Source organism: Pyxicephalus adspersus, chromosome 3 (assembly GCF_032062135.1).
Source record: "Pyxicephalus adspersus chromosome 3, UCB_Pads_2.0, whole genome shotgun sequence".
NCBI lineage: Eukaryota > Metazoa > Chordata > Amphibia > Anura > Pyxicephalidae > Pyxicephalus > Pyxicephalus adspersus.
In genome coordinates, this window is record NC_092860.1 from 25,778,548 (window position 1) to 25,798,154 (window position 19,607).

A 19,607-nucleotide genomic window follows, 5' to 3' on the forward strand; every position below is an offset into this window, starting at 1 on the left:
CAGTGCACACCTAGAGATCCCATCCAGGGGCAGTGCACACCTAGAGATCCCATCCAGGGGCAGTGCACACCTAGAGATCCCATCCTGAGGCAGATCACATATGGAGATAACATCCATAGTAACATCCATCACTGGCCAAATAGTGCAAAATTGAGAGATTTGATTTTATTTTTTAAAGAAAAAAAAATCTATTAAGATTCTAAACTCCATTGCGGCTTCTGTATCCGCCATTCAATTCAGACCTGTTACAACCTAATAAAGTTTCACAGGCCAAAGTGCCCAAAAACTGTATTTTTAGGTTGAATTCATATCAGGGTGTTTGTAAATCAAAGATCATATACATAAAAACCCCACAACCGTAGATGGAATAAATACACTACCAAATTGTTGGTGAATGTGACATTCACTGTTTTACAACTCCCATACATCGGATATGGGCATTAACCCTTTACACTGGACTATGTACACCGTGCAAATAAGCATCCACATTTTGTAAGCATTTCATCAGTTTCTCATCCATTGAAGAACTTTTTGTGGTTAGATCCACCTGGCTGTCTATTGTGAATGGGAGATGGAGTTCATTTAGCAGGGCAGTTTGTACAGGCACATACATGGGCATCCTTCCCAGAATAGGAGTCTAGACTGGCTTTTGTTTGGAAGGCTACAGGATGTTCTGAACTGGGCACAGCACATAATGCAGAGTTTCTCTTGTATGAACTGTGTTCTATGGGTAGTTTGAAGACAAATGTTTTGTCACCGGTTCATCCTTTTATGCAATGATTTTGTTCAATTTCTAATAGTCATAACACAAATAAGATTATTGTTACTGAGCTACCAGTAAATTAAGACCAATCATCTCTGTGTTAGGATGAGTTCCTCCTAGATGTGTATATGTATTTGTATTGGCATTAAAGGTGCCATTCAGTTTTCATAAATAATGGGAGCATGCTAAGGTACCCAAAAAACAGTATGCAAGGCAAATGCATACCAGCGATAAAAGAGCTTTATTACAAGCCATCTCCTACCTCTTTAGCTGCTTTTACTAAAAAATTATTCATTCTCAAAAATTACCACAAAGACTGTAAAGTTGTTTTTCAGTTTTGGGTAGCGATCACAAAACTAAAGGGGGGCTGCAGGCAGTCATATTTGTCATTATTCTCTCACGATTCTTTATTATTGAAAGTTTACATAGTTAGGTTTAAAAAAAGACATTCCATCTAGTTCAACTACTAATGAAATAAACATACTACAAACCAGCACACTATAACGCACAGTGGAACCAGAAAAAACTATTTCTGTACGAGAGGAGCTTGTATAACTGTGCAAGACCAAAGGTTATACTGTATTTCACGTTACACTTTCAAAATAGGAATTCATATTTTTATACAAGAAGAATACACTTTACTATTTTTGTACAAGATATGAAGAACTGTGAAGTTGCAAACATCTGTGATAATAGGTTTAGCACCGTAAGAGGCCTATGTAGGCATATCTTTCAAACAGTATGTTAGCACTGTACCAATGCAATCAATACATCTCCATGAACACACGTTATGAATACATTTGCATCAAGAATTTTATAATGTGTTTGAGAGGAAATTATATCGACAACTAGCTGTCTTTTCCTGTGCACCGGGAGAAGGAGAATCACCTAGAAGGTACCCAGACTGCGGCTGTAACATTGTAAGCGAGGTGTGAGGATGCACAAGGAGCTGCCGTCTGCAGAGGTGTAAATTAATGCTGCTTCTGTCCCCGTTATTTACACAGCCTGAATAGTCTTAGACGCTTGCTGCTAGGGCTTGTTAGCAGACCTGCGATCGAGGTGACAAGGCGGTAATCACACGCCATGTCTTGACTTCTACGCTATTTTTATGGTTGGCTGGGGTTTTTACGGGTGGCTGAGGTCTATGAGTACTATCTTCATATGGAAACATTATCCTCAGAGCAAGGCAGTGAGAAAGAAGAGCAGAGTTGTATTTTACCAGACAGATTTGTAGTTCAGATCCTACATTTTACCATTTGGAAAACCATTGGAAAATGAGCAGTTAGAAAGCTCAGAAAAACTGTTTGATACTGACAGGGGTGCTTACACTGGTCATCTTTTATTAAATTAGTTACTGCTTACTTAAATACTTATTCCAAACATGGAAAAAAACATATTGCTGGTTTAAAAGCTGCAGTGAGGCTTTAATTTTTTTATCATCAAATATGTAAAGTCAATATAAATCTACTAGTCTACCTAACACTCTGCTGAGCTGTCGGACAGTGGCATCATTTCTCCTCCATAGATAGTAGTAGTTAGTGTAGCTACCTTAAGACTGTAAGAGTTCTAAATATAAAGCAGTGAATCTGACATTCACTGAAACATTCCCTGGTGGAGAATTTATTACTTTCATTGAAACCTGTAGTGGAAAATTCTCCACTAGGGGATCTTTCAGTGAATGTCAGATGCATTGATTATTATTAAACAGGATTTATATAGCGCCAACATATTACGCAGCGCTGTATAAATAGACCCCCAAGCGTGCTGCTGCAGGGGTCCCCAACCCCCCGTCTGTGGCTGTCCGACAGGTACACCCACCAGCAGGGTCAGCAGAAAGGCCCCACTTGCAGGTGGCGCACTGGCCAGAGCCATGGACCACGTCTCCTGGAGACATTGAGACATATATTGGTGAGCAATATATTTCATTTTTCGTGTAGGTTTAGATAAACTAGTAAACTAGTTCTATCCTGTTTTATGCATGGGTATGGCATATTTTCTACACAATACCTGGTATGCACCCATGCTTTAGTAAAAGACATCTAATCTGCCTTATTCATAATATCTGTGTCCCTTGCTTCATGTTAAATAGGGATATATGGTAATAACAGCACGAAACACAACACACCACTGATTGCAGTAAGCAGAATTTACCCCATTAAAGCTGTGGTAAGCAGTTCAGAACAAGGTCTGATCTTTGTATAAGAGATGAAAATTCAGATAAAAGTATGAAAAGAAATATTAAAAAAGCTGTCTTGCAGAGTTTTTCCTTTAATCATTTACTTCCAATGTTCATGGCAAGTTGCTGGCAAATTTGACTTTTGGAAAGGTCGGTTCACCACCACAATTCACTTAGCCCTTCACATCATAGCTCTCTCCTTTTCGGGAATTTCTAATAAATCTCAATGCTGGCCCATTATTTCCACCCCTCACCTCCCTACATAATCATTTTTGTAGCTACTGGGGAAGGAATAAATGGGAATACTATGGAGCAGTTATTCTCAACCAGGGTTCCATTGAACTCTAGGGTTACCTTAGACCAGAGTTTCTCCAAAAGTTTGCTAGAGGTTCCTTTGGCACTGAGCAGTTTGTGACTCTCGGGTCAGTTTATTAGATACCAATGGTCTTCTTGACTAGCTGTAAAGGTGGCAGCCTTCCTCCTATTGGCCAGCAATGTAAGAGGCATTCTTCCTACTGACCATCACACTAACGCAATGTCTGTTGTGGATATAGTAATTATAGTAGGGGTTCCCTGAAGACCTGGAATTTATTTTAAGGGTTTCTCCAATGTTAAAAAGACTTCCTCTGTAAGGGACATAATGAATTGGTTTAGGAAATCCTTTGTCAAGACCTAAAAAAATTTTTAGGGTTCCTCTGGGGGAAAACAGGTTGAGAAAGGCTTTGATAGAGTTTACTAGGGTTTCCAACATAACATCCAGGATGCTGGTGACCAGCAAAAGTCTTAATGCATTTGGATGTCCACAAAAGGGAGTCTTTTATATGTACAAAATATGTTGATTAATTATCGAATCATGTCAGATTTTTTTCTTGAAGTGAATGGTCTGACGACAGGGTTTTTTTATAAATGTATTTTTGAATCCTTTAATCCTTTAAAACTGCAGTAAGGACTATGAATAAGGGTTTCCTAACAACAATGGAAAAAATAAAATGGATTCTGCCCTGCAATCGGCTGCTCAATTGTTTCCATTAAATCAGAAAGGTTTGCTTTAAATATCTTAGTACCAAAAGCTTTTATTGCTAAATTGAATAATACATTTCTGTTTTCCATCTAATTGGGAAAGTGTTTCTCCGAGCAGGAACTTGTTACTCATTCGTTTCACAAATGTTGACTTCATGCAGAGAAACAGTTAAAACCTTTAGATTAGATTTCACCAATTTCTGTCTCTGCAGTGCCAGCCACAGGGTTCAATGGCCTTGGATTTTTCTAGACTGGACAGCATCCTGTGACTTAGTTTGCAGGCCCTGCTGACCCACATAGCTGCATGTTTATCCTTTGCAGCTGCTAGGAAGTGCCTGGATTCTGTCCAGAGAAGCAGAGTGTCCTGGGCATTTCACACAATGGAACCATACACAGCTCCCACAATGCCCCTGTGTTCTAGACAGATGTCTGTACTTAAAGAGCGGGCACTACAGGGCACACAGGACAGTGAAGGGAAGTATGTAGAGGCTTAGCAGCCTTCCTAATAGCCATCTACATAAGCCTTGTCACACTATATCAGAGGATCTACTTATGGGCTCATTAGCTTTATGTTCAACTGAAATTGCTTCCGTTTCCTTAAATGTGACATTCCCTTTTTAACATTAAATTAGTCTTGTATTCATTGGAAGCATTTTCTTGCATAAAGTAAAATCATATATATATATATATATATATATATATAATTACATTCATTATTATTATTAATACATTTCAGATTCAGGAAAGCATGATAATACCTGAATTATAATGAATAATAAAGGGTCTATCCATATTTAACTGAGATTCACTCACCCAACCTTTACCTAAAATGTATACATTTTTAACATTTCAAATTTATGAGTCAACATTTACTTATGGTTTATGCATTTTCCAACTATTGGGTTAATCTTTGGTTTAAATCATTTTTAAATACAACCCAAAAAGTGTGAAGGTTCTTCTATCCGGGTCATTGTGTATCTGTAATAATTAGTAACATTCAGCTGGATATGTTTTTGTGATGTTGAACATGTTTCATTGCTTTCTGTCTCTTCATCAATTCATGAACTGATGAAGTGGCTTGGAAAGCTACAAAACTTCTTCAACATCACAAGAACAAATCCAGATGAATGCGACTAATTACCACTAGCAAGACTCCAAAGAGTGTTGGCTTACATAGTACAATCACTATTTAATGCAAATTTTAATGGTTGCTCATCTTTACAAAAATTCTGTTCACCTTCCTAACTTTGCAAAGGAACATACATGACCACAAAAATAGTTTCCAGTGACTGTGTTTGCTTGTGCAAAGGTCAGATTAGCACACTTGTCAAACAGACTAACTGGAATAGTTTGCTTATTGTCAGACCAGGACAGCATATAACCATGTCAATCAACAACATCTGAATATATGTAGAAATGTAAATGCTTAGGGAGGTATGGAGATGTTTGTGTGCAAGAAACAGCAGAAGTAATTATGTGCCGTTGTGTAGGGTATATGGTTATATTATTTTTAGGAAAATCTATGCAAATGTTTGATCAACACCCAAAGCATATGTCAAGGCTAAGAATACAGTAGTTCTGGAATGCATTTCCATTTTCCATGTTTATCCATTTAAAGATAATGCAAGTATAGGAAAACACCAGTTGATGTGCCAGGAATTCACTAATTTCCTAAATCCTTGTGGGCCGACAAAACACGGCATTTATGTGGGCTAAGTAGTGTCAGCCCTGCCCATTTGTCTTCACTAAACAATTGAATTGTCCTGCTTCTTTAAATCTCTATACCATAAGCACTAATTGACCTGTAGTCCCAAGATAAAAACTTGGAAAGCTAATTAGGTTTCATGGGATAACACAGTTCTGTGTACAAGATTTATAGGTAATGTCTGCACTCATTTAATAGATATAACAAAATGCTTCCAATTGTATATTTAACAGGCCAAAGGCAAGCAAAGGACAGACATTCATTATCAGAGTTTATATACAAACAATAATTAGGGCCTTCTAGATGTGTAAAGTATGTGAAGGGGCCTAAAAATAAAACCCCATACTCTTTATATTTATTCTCAAAGGCAATTGCTGTAGTTCAGGGTTTGCTAAAACTGTTATTATATAAGGAGCCAAGAAAGAAGACCTTTCAACAAAACATCAGCAAAACCACACAAAGGCAAAAATAATGAATTAAAAAAGTGCAGATATTTTTTTTGGATCAAAATGGTTCTAATTTTTTTAGAGAATACAGAGTAGTGAAATGCTAACATTTTATTACTAATAAAACACTGATTATATTTCATGAACATATATCAAACCAGAATAGATTCCAGAGTGTCCTTTCAATATGATTGTAAAAGTCCCAGGACACCCTTTGGCACCTGAAAGAGAACAATATTGAGTAGCATGCCAGGGGATGGGCACACTGCATTGACATTGGAGGGGCTTAAAAGGGCATTGTAACTAGAAAAGTGTACCACGCACACAGATCTACAACAGGTGTAGGGCCAGACACAACTCTAAAATAGGTAAAGGTCCATGTATAGCTCCGTGACAGGTGTCACAGATCTATAACAGGTGTGGGGCCAGACACCACTATATGGCAACTGAAGGACCAAGCACAAATCTATAATAGTAGTAGAGACATTTAAAGCCTTATAACAGGTTAAGGACCATGCACAGCTATATGACAGATGTAGTATACTACTCTTTGACAGTTCTATTATCATGCATAGCTCTATGAATTGTGTAGGAATATACACTGCTCTAACTAGTGTATGATCACATAAGGCTGTGTGACAAATATAGGACCATTCATAGTTCAATGGCAGGTGCAGGACCATTCACAGCTCAATGGCAGGTGCAGGGCCATTAGGAGCTGTAATGGAGATTTAGGACCAAGCATGGCACTGTGTAAGTGGTAGGAACATGCATATCTTTACAACCAGTTTAGTACACTGTTCTGTGATAGGTATAGGACTATGCATAATTTTTTGACGTTGTTTAGGAATATACACTGCTCTGTTATATGCATAGGAGCATGTACATTTCTAGCAGGGTGTAGGTCCATGTTCAGCTCTGAGTGGTGCAGGTCCATGTACAGCTCTATGGATGGTAATGTATATTATTTTAAATATATGTATACCAAATGACTTGCTACTATTCATACTGATTATAAGGACCCCAGATATATATTTTGATACATATGGGCAATATAGTTGATAAACAAGTGTTTCTATTATCAGATTTCAAAATTGTATGCATTTGCCAGTACTGTGCTCGTGTTTTTTTTATTGTTATTTCCAGATAAAGTTTTGACCTATCCCTGATTGAAGGAATGACCTATGCTATTCCCTCTACTTTTCCCCTCCAATAGTACATTATTACATATTACCCGCCACTGCAAGTTTTCATTGAACATTAACCTATAATGCTAAGAGAATCCCCAGGCTTTCATGTCCTGCACTGGCATGGCAGCTGTATTTATTATTTAAATTCTTCCTAGCTTGCTCTGCCCCTACAGGTGTGCTACATAATATGATACGGCCATCAGCCAATTTACCAGTTGATCTCATGCAGATGGACTTTTTATACTGCACATTGACGTTCTGGGTATATAGACTTTTATGAAATTAAGTGACAGAAATGGGAATTTGTTTATAGCTAACTCAAGCCTAACATGTAGTTTTAGTCAAAGCATATTAAATAAGTATTTGTGGAATTGAAACTAATTTACTGAAACTTCCTTCACCTTGCAGAAGATATGTAACTAATGCAAGCACTCTTGTGATCCATATATTCCTACTGGGCTATATGGCTGTGTGGCTAAGAGTCTACTAACTGTGGACATCGCCACAATAGTGGCACTAGCCCTAAGCCAAGCAACCCTAAGAATCTTTCTGTAACAGCCATCATTTTATAAAATATGCCCTTGTATTGTAAGCCTGATTTCAGCTGACATGTGGCTGTAGCTCATGATCTATTGACATATGACACAATATATGAGATCAGTAAACTGCATTATTATGTACTTGTCCTTTCATGTGTCCATCTGTCCCAAATCAATAGTTCAGCTATAAGTGACATTTGGACCAAGGCAGTTGCTAGATTTATATATTCCTTTGGATTTCAGCAGCATCTGGCTTTAATGACCTGAAGTATCAATGAATCACTCTTTTAGCTTCCAAAAGAAAACCTGTGGGGTGTTTTATTGGACTGTTTCTGGACTAAAGACATTATACACCAAAATGTCTACCAAGTGTGACACCTATCTGCTTGTACTAAAATGAGTTGTTATCGAAAGATCATTTTTTCTTTGGATTTCCAACTGGATCAGTTCTATAAAAGCACTATGTGATATAGTGTAAGACCATTATTGAAAACTTTCAAATAAAGAAGCTGGAATTGGAAAGTATAGACCATAAAAGATCAGTCTTTGTTCCTTTTAGTGATTTCCAGATTTTTTTGATTTATGTTACTGGGGCAGGAAATGATAATGGGGATCTCCCCAGTGGGAACATAGATGTGAACCCCCAATTTACATATTGATGGTAGATGGTAAAAGAAGAAGTAGACTGATTATTTCTCTCTCTGTCTTTCCACTCACCTTCTGTCAGTTTGTTCTTTGTGCAGGTGATTGACTCCTCTTCTCCTTTTCACCCTCCCCAAGTTATTTCTTGAATTCCAAAGAGTATGTGCAATGTTTATTAAAGTATATAATAACCAATGGCTATGTAAAACACCTTGGATATATTATACTTAGAGTTTGCTAAAAACATTTCTTACTATTCCTCTTAATAGCCTGGTGCATAATTTGACGATAAGAGGAAAATGATTATGTTGGGTAAAGAACTGATTAAAGGAAACCTGAAAAAAATAGTCCATGATTGTGCATTTCCTCCTGGAAATACTGCTTGCTTATATTCAGTAGTTTTGGCTGCCGTACTTTGAGTCATTGACTGACTTTGGGAAAGCATTTATCCTATGAGATTGGTGACATCTGCCAGTCTGTTCTGGCCAAGTGATTACAAAAATATAAAGTAAATGTGCCTCTATTAAGTCTCTCCAAGGATGGAGAGGATACATTATAATAATTGAACCTGGGTGATCCAGCAAACCTGGAATGGATTTCCTAAAGTCATTTGCTATTTGATAGCAAATTTTTTTAAACCTGGACCAGGTCCATTACCAGTTTTTTTTTTTCAGGCCCATTGTGTGACACTAAGCTAGGGAGACAACTAGCATTTTTGGTGACTAGAAGTCACATCTTACATATTTCTTTCCGGGTTTTCTTTAAAAGAAGAATAATGAGAAAAGGGAGTAGGGACTTTCAACACCCCCTGTCACCCACATTTAATGCTGTTTTAATGATTTACACCTTTGGTCCTGCAATTTGAACAAATAACATGTGTGCTAGACTTCTTGGCACCATGGTGATTGAATTATGATAATAGATCTGAGTGTTTTCATAATTTTCACACATCAGTCAGTTTTTTTGGACAACCAACATCTGTCTTGACACATTTCTTGACAGAATGGTGATTTGCCCATTAAGTTGTCAATAGAAGAAATGCTGAGGTATGTTTCTTTTACTGAGCTCGGGAAGACTCTTGGATAAATAGAAAATGTATTTAACATGGCAAACATCTCATTACTAGCTATTTTTACATTGTATTGTATAGTTTAAACCCATGCTTTGGGGGTTCTGATGAATTGGTAAGGAGTCCTTAGGACATCTTTATGAGTTTGCCCTATATATGAAATAGGTAAAGTTATCTGGATACCACTTGTACACCCCTCACACACTAATGGCTCCTTTAGGTTGCTGATTCTAATGTCTTGTACTGTTCAAGGTTCCTATTGTTTAGTCTTCCTTACTGTAGAAAGGGAAGGTCCTACTACATTTGGCTCCATTGCTGCCTGGATGAAGTTGACACTTCTGATTGGTGGCCCAGCATTGGGATTTTCTCTGGAACCAGACGACTGTAGTGGTGTGATGATATCTCAAGGAGAAAACCGATTGGGGCAGACACACACTTCAGCACGGGGTCGTTGTTCTCCAAATCAGGAAGAAGTGCCAGCATGAAAGATGAGCATTAATGTTAAAATGGCAAAGGTTGTTACTTCAGGGGACCAGGATTGGATGGAAGAATGGCTGAGAAATGGCTTTGTTTGATGAGCGATGGGTTTTAATGATTGGCTTTTTATTACATAGAAGCATTGACTCTTCTTTTAATATGACAGTGATTGGGTGTATCAACCAATCCCTAGCCCTGAGGAAGACAAGAAGGAGTAATGACACTGATCCCACAAATCCTCACCAGCCAACAGTGATGATTTCAGTGCTAGCTGGCACAAAAAAAGAAGCATTTGCTTTTTATTACTATGACACATAATGCAATAGTGTGCTTTGATTACACAGAAAATGGAAACATTGAGTGGCACTGAAGGGGTTTACATGTCAATCTGGTCCATGAAGAATGTAGATACCAATGGTAAAGAAGATAAGTTATTGTTGAGGATGTAATGATACACAATATGGAAGTAGCCATTTATTAAAGTGAAGCCTTTAATATAAATTCAGTGTTTTACATGTTTAGGAATAGGATAATACAACCATTCTGGCACCTTCACTGATATTTATGCAGATAGAAAACATCAATTCTTCAGAAACCAATAACATCACAAAGGCATATTTATATCCCGCCATGTTCACGAATTTATATTCAAAATATCTGGTAGCACGTAATCCTGAAGAAATGAATTGTTTGCATTCATGAGTATTGGCTTGGCTTTCATATTAAATCTCAATCCCAGTTTTTTTTTTAAATGATAAAAATACCAGATAATATTTTCTTTATGTCACAAGAAAAATTTGCTGAGCTGCGTAAACTTTAATCTGTGCAAACAAAATGCTGCAAATGTACACCTTAGTGACAAGCATGTGTCAATCTCTGGCCCTCAATGTCCTTTTTTTTGGCCCCCAAAGGAATCCTAAATATGAACTGCAGTTGGCCCTCCGCTTCATTGAAATTGTGCCGCTACTACAATTCCCGGAATTGCTCGTGTCAATTGACCAGCGGGCTCTCTGCCTATGCGTGGCCCCGCATTGGACTGTTTTATAGACACAAGTATTGCAGGGAATTGTAGTAGCGGTGCGATTTCAATGAAGAGGGAGCTCCAGTAGCGGTCCACTCATACGCTTTAGGCTGCCTCAATTTTTTCAATAAATTTCAAGGTTTGTCCAAGTTTTTAATTTTGGCCCAATGTGTATTTGAGTTTGACACCCCTGATGTAAATGATCATACATTAAAGAGCTGCCTATGATTTCATATGCCTTCTGCTCTTTAAACACACAGCAGCACTGATGGGAGATGCAGGATAGGTAGCTGGATTTAACCACCGGAATCCAACCCCTTCGTACTTCTACAGTAGTCTTAATAATAGTTTAGAAGAGTGAACGGACATCCGTACCATTGTTAAATTACATAAGGGTAGCAATCATTTTACATGTACAGCTTTATACATCACTTTGGCTGTTGGGATTCCTCTCCAATCACAATCCTTCCTTATCAGTCAGTAGGCTAGCCGGCTTAACGAGAAATTTGAAGGTACTATGTCATTGTGTGGGTGTTTGTATGTTTGTGTATTTTATTAATACGGCCAACTGTGAATGTGGAGAAAATTACAGCGAGCAGAAGGTGCAATATGGGAAGTCATTCAGCAGCAAACATACATGAACCAATATTGAGAATAACTCTGTAAATAAAGATATTCAGCTACTCCAATTAGCTGCAGTATGAGCCATTCATATGCCAGCGTTCTCACTGAGTAATAGGGGTATGTGCTGAATTATAACTTTTATCATTTTATATTCCAATTGCATCATGATTGCCTGACATGCAGCTGACCTTTTTTCTATTATGGTAATATATCTGTATTGAGTAGCCAATTATTACAATAAATCAGAGTGCACATTACCATGATCAAATGGGAGTATTGTTGTAATATTCTGTATGTCCCACGCAGTTGTGATCTTGTGTATGTATGTATGTATGTGTATATATATAGAAATAGGGCAGACAGAGGATGTGTACGGGTTTATTAGCACATAGTAGACACATATTGGTGATTTTGCTGGACATGGAGTCACTTTTTTGGAATCAATTTATTTTACCATGATCCCAAGCAATGTTAAACCAAAACTTCACTTTACCCATTCAGGCCAATTTATCTTTTTAATCTGGAGTTAGGAAGCACAACTATCTATGTATATAGGCTGTAAACGTACACTACATGTGAAATAAAAATTTAGAAAAGCGGTCATTAGCAAAATATTTGGGCTGCCATTGTATGAGATCTTCTTCTAAAAATTGCTAATTTCCTGGTAGTGATGCTATTCTATTGCCTTCAATCTTTTTTGAGTAACTTACATAGAACAATTATGCAGCCAGTGGAATTTGAACTCCTATTCTATTCATATTTTGGGTTAATGACCAAAGTTGCATTGAAACCACCTTAGGAGTGACGTGGTATTTTCATTTTGCATTTGCTGCAATGGAAAGGCAACTGTTCTCTTATCAATGAAAACTGTATTGTTGAAATCTAGTCCTTAAAGCAAACATTTCATAAAATGAACATAAAGGATGCTAATATTGACCTTTAAATATGCTCATGACTGCCTTCATAGTTCTGAGTTTAAAGTTACAGCTGTACTTTATATGAACAGTAGTGACAATTAAAGGTTTGAATCAAATGGCCTGATTTATTAAAGCTCTTCAAGGCTGGAGAGTATACACTATCATCAGTGAAGCTGACAGTGGAGCAAACCTGGAATGGATTTCTTAAAAAGCCATTTGCTAGCAAATGTTTTGAATCCTGGACCAGATCCATTCCAGGTTTGCTGGATCACTCAGCTTCCCTGATGAAAGTGTATCCTCTCCAGCCTTGAAGAGCTTTAATAAATCAGGTCCAAAGGGTCAGCATGACAGCTAAACATCTAGTCAGTTGTGTTACTTTTTACCATTGGCTCCAAAATTTTAGCTTTGCTTTTTAGCTTGCTCCAGAAGCTAATGAATGTCTAAGCCCCATGAATCTTTTTTTTTTCTTTGTTTGTGATTAACTCACAGTGAGGATTTTATACAGTAACTGACACCACGCTGTCTAATATTATGTTGAGAGTTAATAAAATAATATACCTGTTCTGACTTACATACAAATTCAACTTAAGAACAAATCTACAGTCCCTATCTCGTATGTAACCCGGGGACTACCTTTACTTGAGTATTAATAAACACATTGCTCCCACTATGAAACTTGGGGAAATCAATTTTAAAATGAGTTAAAAACAGATAAGATATTTTTTTAACTAAAGGTAACTGCCTAGAAGAAACATACATGTAAATCACTATACTACAACCCTAGCATAATGATGCTGAGCAGTTCACACCTCTGCGCCTCATTAAACCTAGCCATGATGGGCTCTAGTGTATTTATCCTGAGCATCATTATGCAGTACGTGTTTGTGTGAAGGGGAGGCCTGTCGCATATAGCTGAATTTCTTTCATCGCTGCTGTGTAACTTGTACTTATAATTTAAACAAGGCATGTTCCATCAGAGAGGTGGCTGTGTTCTCTGCAGGAAATAAAGATGAATGGATGCACGTTGCTGTTCTTTTGTTGTGCCATATCAGTTTGTTGGCGATAAGAAACCCCTATCAGATGCTTCTGTAATCAACAATGGCCAAGGAAAAGTGAGTGGGAATAGAGAAGTCTGCAAATACAAATGTCCTGCTGATTTCTGATAGACTAGGAAAAAGTCATCACTTTATAAGGATGCAAATATGGATGATACAGTTAAGCCGCATACACATGTGCAATGATAGTCGTTGGAAAGGATCTTTCACGATCCTTTCCAACAACTAGCACTGCACGATGCATGAACAAGTTCTGTACGTACAGCATCGTTGTGCTCTATGAAGAGGGGAGAGCGACAGAGCAGCACCCCGCTGCACGCTCACCCCTTTTCCTTGCATTAGGATCGTTAGTCGTCCATGGATCCGCCAGGACGGTCTTTGGGACAATAGACAACTGGTGCTGTACACACGCCAGATTCTTGCCTGATATCGGCCCTGAGCCGATTATCGGGCGAGAACTGTTGGGACGTGTATATGTAGCTTTACTCCTGCCTGCTGTAATGAAGAGCCAGTAATGTGTTATTATTTTTGAAAAGTATCTGAGACACCAAAATTCTACGTAATGGTATAACATTGTGTTTTGCACATCTCTATAAAGACTCATAGAGCCATATAAGCTGAAGTTTGCAGCAATATTGGCTTTTGGTCTGGCTGGGTACTTTTACAATGCACACATAAACTTTAAATTAATTCTAATGTTTTTGTCTAAATATATTATAGGTGCTTCACAACAAAATATGAGCAAAGTATTACAATTTTTCCTTAAATACTAGCCAAATCCTGAGTACAGAAGTGTGTACCTTGCTGGGAGGCTACAAAGAATGACATTAGCAAGAGGCAATCTTTCTTCTGATCTCTCAAACCCCCTGAAGCATCAGAGCCAGGAACTTTTAAATCGGCTTGAGCTTGGCTAATTGCAAAGTTTTAGATCTGATTCAGTAGGGTTGTGTCAGGCCTCTACAGTGAGACCACTGTGTCCCCACAGAGAGCTAGATTTACACTTTACATCATTTTGATAGCTGCTTATAAAGAAAGTAGACTGGGGAGTGCACATGGGCACTGTGATCTGGATGATTCTAAAATTGCTTTGCACTACATTGGCACAAGTTCATTCCTACTTACATGTAAATCTGTAAAGACACCATAAGAACCCTTTACACACTGCACTTGGTGCATGTGCTAGGTACCATGAAATCACTATACAAAGGCTGAAAAAGGCTGAATAGATCCAAAAGCTTTGTCAGTAGGGTTTAAAATAGTGGATACAACCACAAGGCTCTCCGAAGATATCCAGTGGTCCATCACGCTCCAAAAGAGGGCCAAGATGATGCCTTTTTCTCTGCTCTACAATTGAACAGGAGATTACTGTGGTCTTAAGAAAACTATCTGCAGACCTCCCAAATGAAATCAAAGGACTAGGTAGCATATACCTTGTTACTACAGACCTGCATAGGGCATAAATCTAGAGCTTAAAAAATAGACTTAAAATTTTTTGAAGGTCTCTCCATTCAAGGTCACTTCTTTTAAATATTTAAAGTTCTCTCAAAATCTATGATCATCAATCTGAAAGCAACACTTCTTCAAATGCTGCAGCACAGGGATAATAAGTACATCTTCCCTTTTATACTCTGCTTACCACAGCTGTCTATGTCAAGCTTTACTCTGACTGAGCTAAAAAAACATCCCAAAGGAATTGGACGGTGTGCCACTTAAACTGTTTGGAGATGTGTGTGTATATAGCTTTAACAGTTGAAGGCTCTTGCACAATTACTGGTTATTCTTCACTCTATTTGAAGAAATTTAGATAAAAACAGGTCAAATCTTAATTACCAATTCTACATGTAATCATATCCTATGATGCAATATGAAACAGTTTACTGTCATTGATGAAGCTTAAGCCATCATCATGGTTTCCCTTTTCTCAGCCAATCACGTAGTGGAGCAATCAGCGTAGCTCTGCTCTCCTGACACCTCCGCTTCCTTGATTGCTCCCGCAGCCCTAGCTGAGTTGTGGTATATGTTCTTGGATGCATAAAACATGCCACAACTCCGCTAGGGTCACAGGAGCAATTACCTGAGTTCCCATATATATGTATATATAAATATAAATATATGTGGGTGGTTGTGTATCTAACAACTGTGCTATGGAAGTAAGGCTTTGGGAATTATTTTCTCACTTGGGTTAAAGCCATTCACTCCCAACCAAAACTCTAAATAAAATACCACAGCTATAAATCAGTTCCTTTCCCCATCTTGTGGAACATGTCAAGAATATTTTCTTTCCTCTCTCAAGTGTCTTGGAAGACTTCACATCTTAGTTTTTCCAGAGTTTGAAATAGAATAAACAGTTTTTTGAGCAATGTAAATTAACAACTACTGTGAATGATACACATGTTAAATTCCTGCTAATCTGGAAACCTTGAGTTGAGAACTGCATGGAGTGCCAGCCTCCTGATACTACATAACCTACCCCTCCCTTTTTATACCCAGCTCCTCTGCTCTCCTACTGCAGTAGTGCAGTAGTGACCCCTAGCACCTGTTTATCACTGCTACTGTGATAATTTTCTGCCAATTTCTTCTAATTACAAAGCTAATTAGGTAGCAAACACTAACTACCTAATATAAAAGTCAGGTGAGGCTGTGCTGATTTTAGCCTTTAAGATATGTCCAAGCAAAAATGTTTTTTTTTTACATTTGCATGTGATTTGGGTTTTCTTTGCAAACCAAATTTTCACTGCAAACTAATCTTTTAGCACATTCTTTTAGCTAAGTAAGTTATTCCTTATAGACAATTCACTTTTCCTATTGAACAGCCTAAACTTCTTCATTAAATTAACTACATTGTCTCTACTTTGTTGTACATATATTTTTTAATTCCTTTTTTTGGCAAAAGAGATAAACTAAAAGATAATGTTTTTTTTTGCATCTGGACTGTTTAACTGATTTGTTGAATGTTTAAAATGAAAAGTAAAAGTTCCATTTGGCTTGGAAGTATGATAAATGTATGATCAGATGACCAGAATGTAGAATGTGCAAAAAATGTATCTGTCAGTTTCAACCATCAAATTTCCATATCTAAAAATGGCCAAAAAGTAGAATCTGAGATGGTGGTATGATGTGACTACCCTTCCTGTTCCTCAGACAGCACACACAGAAACATGAGTGATCAGCCTAGCTGAGTGATCAAGTTTAACCTATAAGGAATAACAGGACAATTTCATGCAGACACCGTCTGGCTCCAGTTTCTCCACTGGGAACCATTGATTGAATAAAATGTTTTAGTCAATAATTCTAAGGGGTATGGTCAGAGTGGTGTCATCTGTGGGTACTTTTAGACATTAGACTATCACCTGATCCGGCAGAGAACAACCAATGGGTAACTCAAGAGCAATGATGTTGAGTATGGCCAGCTTTATTTATTTCTATTTCAATATCTGGAGCTGCTGACAAAGCTTCATCCATTTTTTAGCACAGCACAGGCCTGTTTTCCGAATTGTGCATTAGGGAAGCAGTGACAGTATCTTACAGCTGTCACTGCTTAACATCTTTCCCTGCCTCCACCGAAAAGTTTGTGCTAAATCTGCTGCTTTGTTATATGAAGCTAGGGTTTCCAGCCAATAGTTGCCAAAAAAAAGAACATTTTGGCTACTTAGCATTCAACGTGGAGAAAGGAATATGTTCCATTAAAAAAGAGAATAAACTCTAGGGGCTCAGGATTCAGTAGCTGAGCTTATCATTTATTCATTTGCTATAAACAGAGCTCGGCACAAAGGTTCTATAGTAATAACACGGGTCCAGCTTCAGCCATAGAAGATTCCTTGCTCATTATTACCCTTGTGTGACCTTGTTTTCGTCTAGCTAGCCAAAGCTGTTGTAATGTATCCTACTACTTTACAGTAATAATATCATATCATTCTTGCTTATTGGAGACCTTTGTGAACTGTAACATGCTAAATACACAGAACACTGTAGATAATAATGAGAAAATTGTACTGTACGTATCACCAATAGGATAGGGAGTCAATTCCGTGCTCAAGTCTTTGTATAGAAAAAGTTATACTTTATTTAAATACACAAATCCACATTATTATTGAACAGTATTTATATTACAACATTATTATTATGTAACATATTACATAGCGCTTTACACAAGTATTCCATCTTGCACATATAAACAACTAAACACGCATAAATGCATAAATTTAAAAAATTACAAGCAATATATATCTTTATGGCGCCAGCAGATACTCTACGCTACAAACCCGACGCGTTTCATTCCACCCAAGAAACTTTCCCAGAGAACTTAATTAACTCCCAGGACTACTAGTGGTCTGAACGGTATCATTTTTGTTATTGTTTTGTGTGTGTATCACTAGACATTGGTAAGCTATTGGTACAATCATTTAAATTATAACCAAGATATCCCAATAAACAGAAGTTCTCTACATTTTATACAAAAATGCCACATCACTATGTGAATCACATATTTATTTATCTAACCAAAATTTGGGACTTTTAAGGCAATATTTAACATACAAAAGAAGCCAACTTGAATTAACTTTAATTATCCAGATATACTATTTGGGCTTCACACTAATTTTTATATGTAGCCCAACAGTGACCACTTTGTTCTTCAGTTTTTGTTTGTTAGTTTCATGCAACTCAACTATAAGGAGAACCTAAAAAAAAAACAGGAAAAAAAACTATTTATTTGTATACAATAAAAGGTTAAAAAAGAAAAATGTTTTTTGAGCATTTCAATAGGCGTGCTGTTGATTTTAACGAAGACATTAACATTAACAGGAGACATTAACAGGTTTCAAGATTGCACAGGCTCCTACATACATGCAATGAGGCTAAATCCTGACATAAGGCAGAGGAAATTTATAACTCGTAAGGCAGAGGAGAGAATTTATTTAAACTCCTAATTATAGGATAACAAATGCAGGGAATGACGTATTTGATCTTCCTCATTCTATCAAAAGCTAATAAATAATTAAACATAGCTGGGCTTTTATAATAATAAATAAATAAATAATAAATAATTTTCAGGTTAGCTTTTTAAAAAACAAAATAAAAGTAAATATTTTTCTGTTGCTAAAGTCATGGTAAATCATAGAGATATTGTACTGGATATCACCTCTAATTGCAGTTTGTTCCTGTAGGTTATTTTCTATTATAAATGTGTATTTAACTATACAATGACTTTTGTATTGAGCCAATCAAGGCTGTTAATGAAGGATATGGATAAGGTATTATGATCCAGTTGTCAATAAAATGTTTACTGAGTTGCTGTTTTGTTTCCACAGTGGCAAGGAGAGACTCAGGAGTTCTGCCCAAGTGCCAAAATCATTCTAGTAGGCTGTAAACTTGACATGAGGACAGATATGAACACTCTACGAGAGCTGTCCAAACAAAGACTTATTCCCGTTACACATGAACAGGTAAACTTTTCTTTTTTATGGAAGTATGATAAAAAGCGTGAAAGTTATGCAGACTTAAAGAGGAAGTAAACCCAAAACTACCCAAAACAAAAACAAACAAAAAAGACACTTACCTTCAATCCCGCAGAGCAGTTGATCTGTCGGGGGGTTTATTCTATAGGGTTTCGCGTCGTCCTGGTACTCATCTTCGGGCTGGCGTGCCAGGGGCCGCCATTTTCTTTCTGTTTTTCTGGGTTCTTCTTCGTACATCCCCCAATGCAGGTGTAAGATTGGGTGACGTAGTTTGGGGAAAAAAATTGCCAATCTCACTCAAGGAGCAGCAAATCCCAGGAGGCTCTGTGCTCCCATTCATTCTCCATCGCTAATGGGGCTTTTTTTCTTAAAAAAGGGTGTTGCACTTAAAAAAAAACACAAAAAAACAGAATTTTTGCTTGGTTGTCTTTAAAAAACCATGAGACCCAAAACATTAGGTATACGGAAGATGCAGGGAGGGTAACCACAAAGAGTTTCTGACAGTGA

The 19,607-nt window shown here is 37.4% G+C and overlaps 1 protein-coding gene across 1 annotated transcript in view; it reads left to right on the forward strand.

Moving 5' to 3' along the window:
* Positions 1 to 19,607, forward strand: part of RND2 (Rho family GTPase 2) — an 84,878-nt gene that overhangs the window by 55,961 nt on the left and 9,310 nt on the right. The window contains exon 4 of the mRNA XM_072404019.1: positions 18,954 to 19,088. Within this exon, the coding sequence (XP_072260120.1) occupies positions 18,954 to 19,088 (135 nt within the window). The remainder of the gene's footprint in view (positions 1 to 18,953; positions 19,089 to 19,607) is intronic.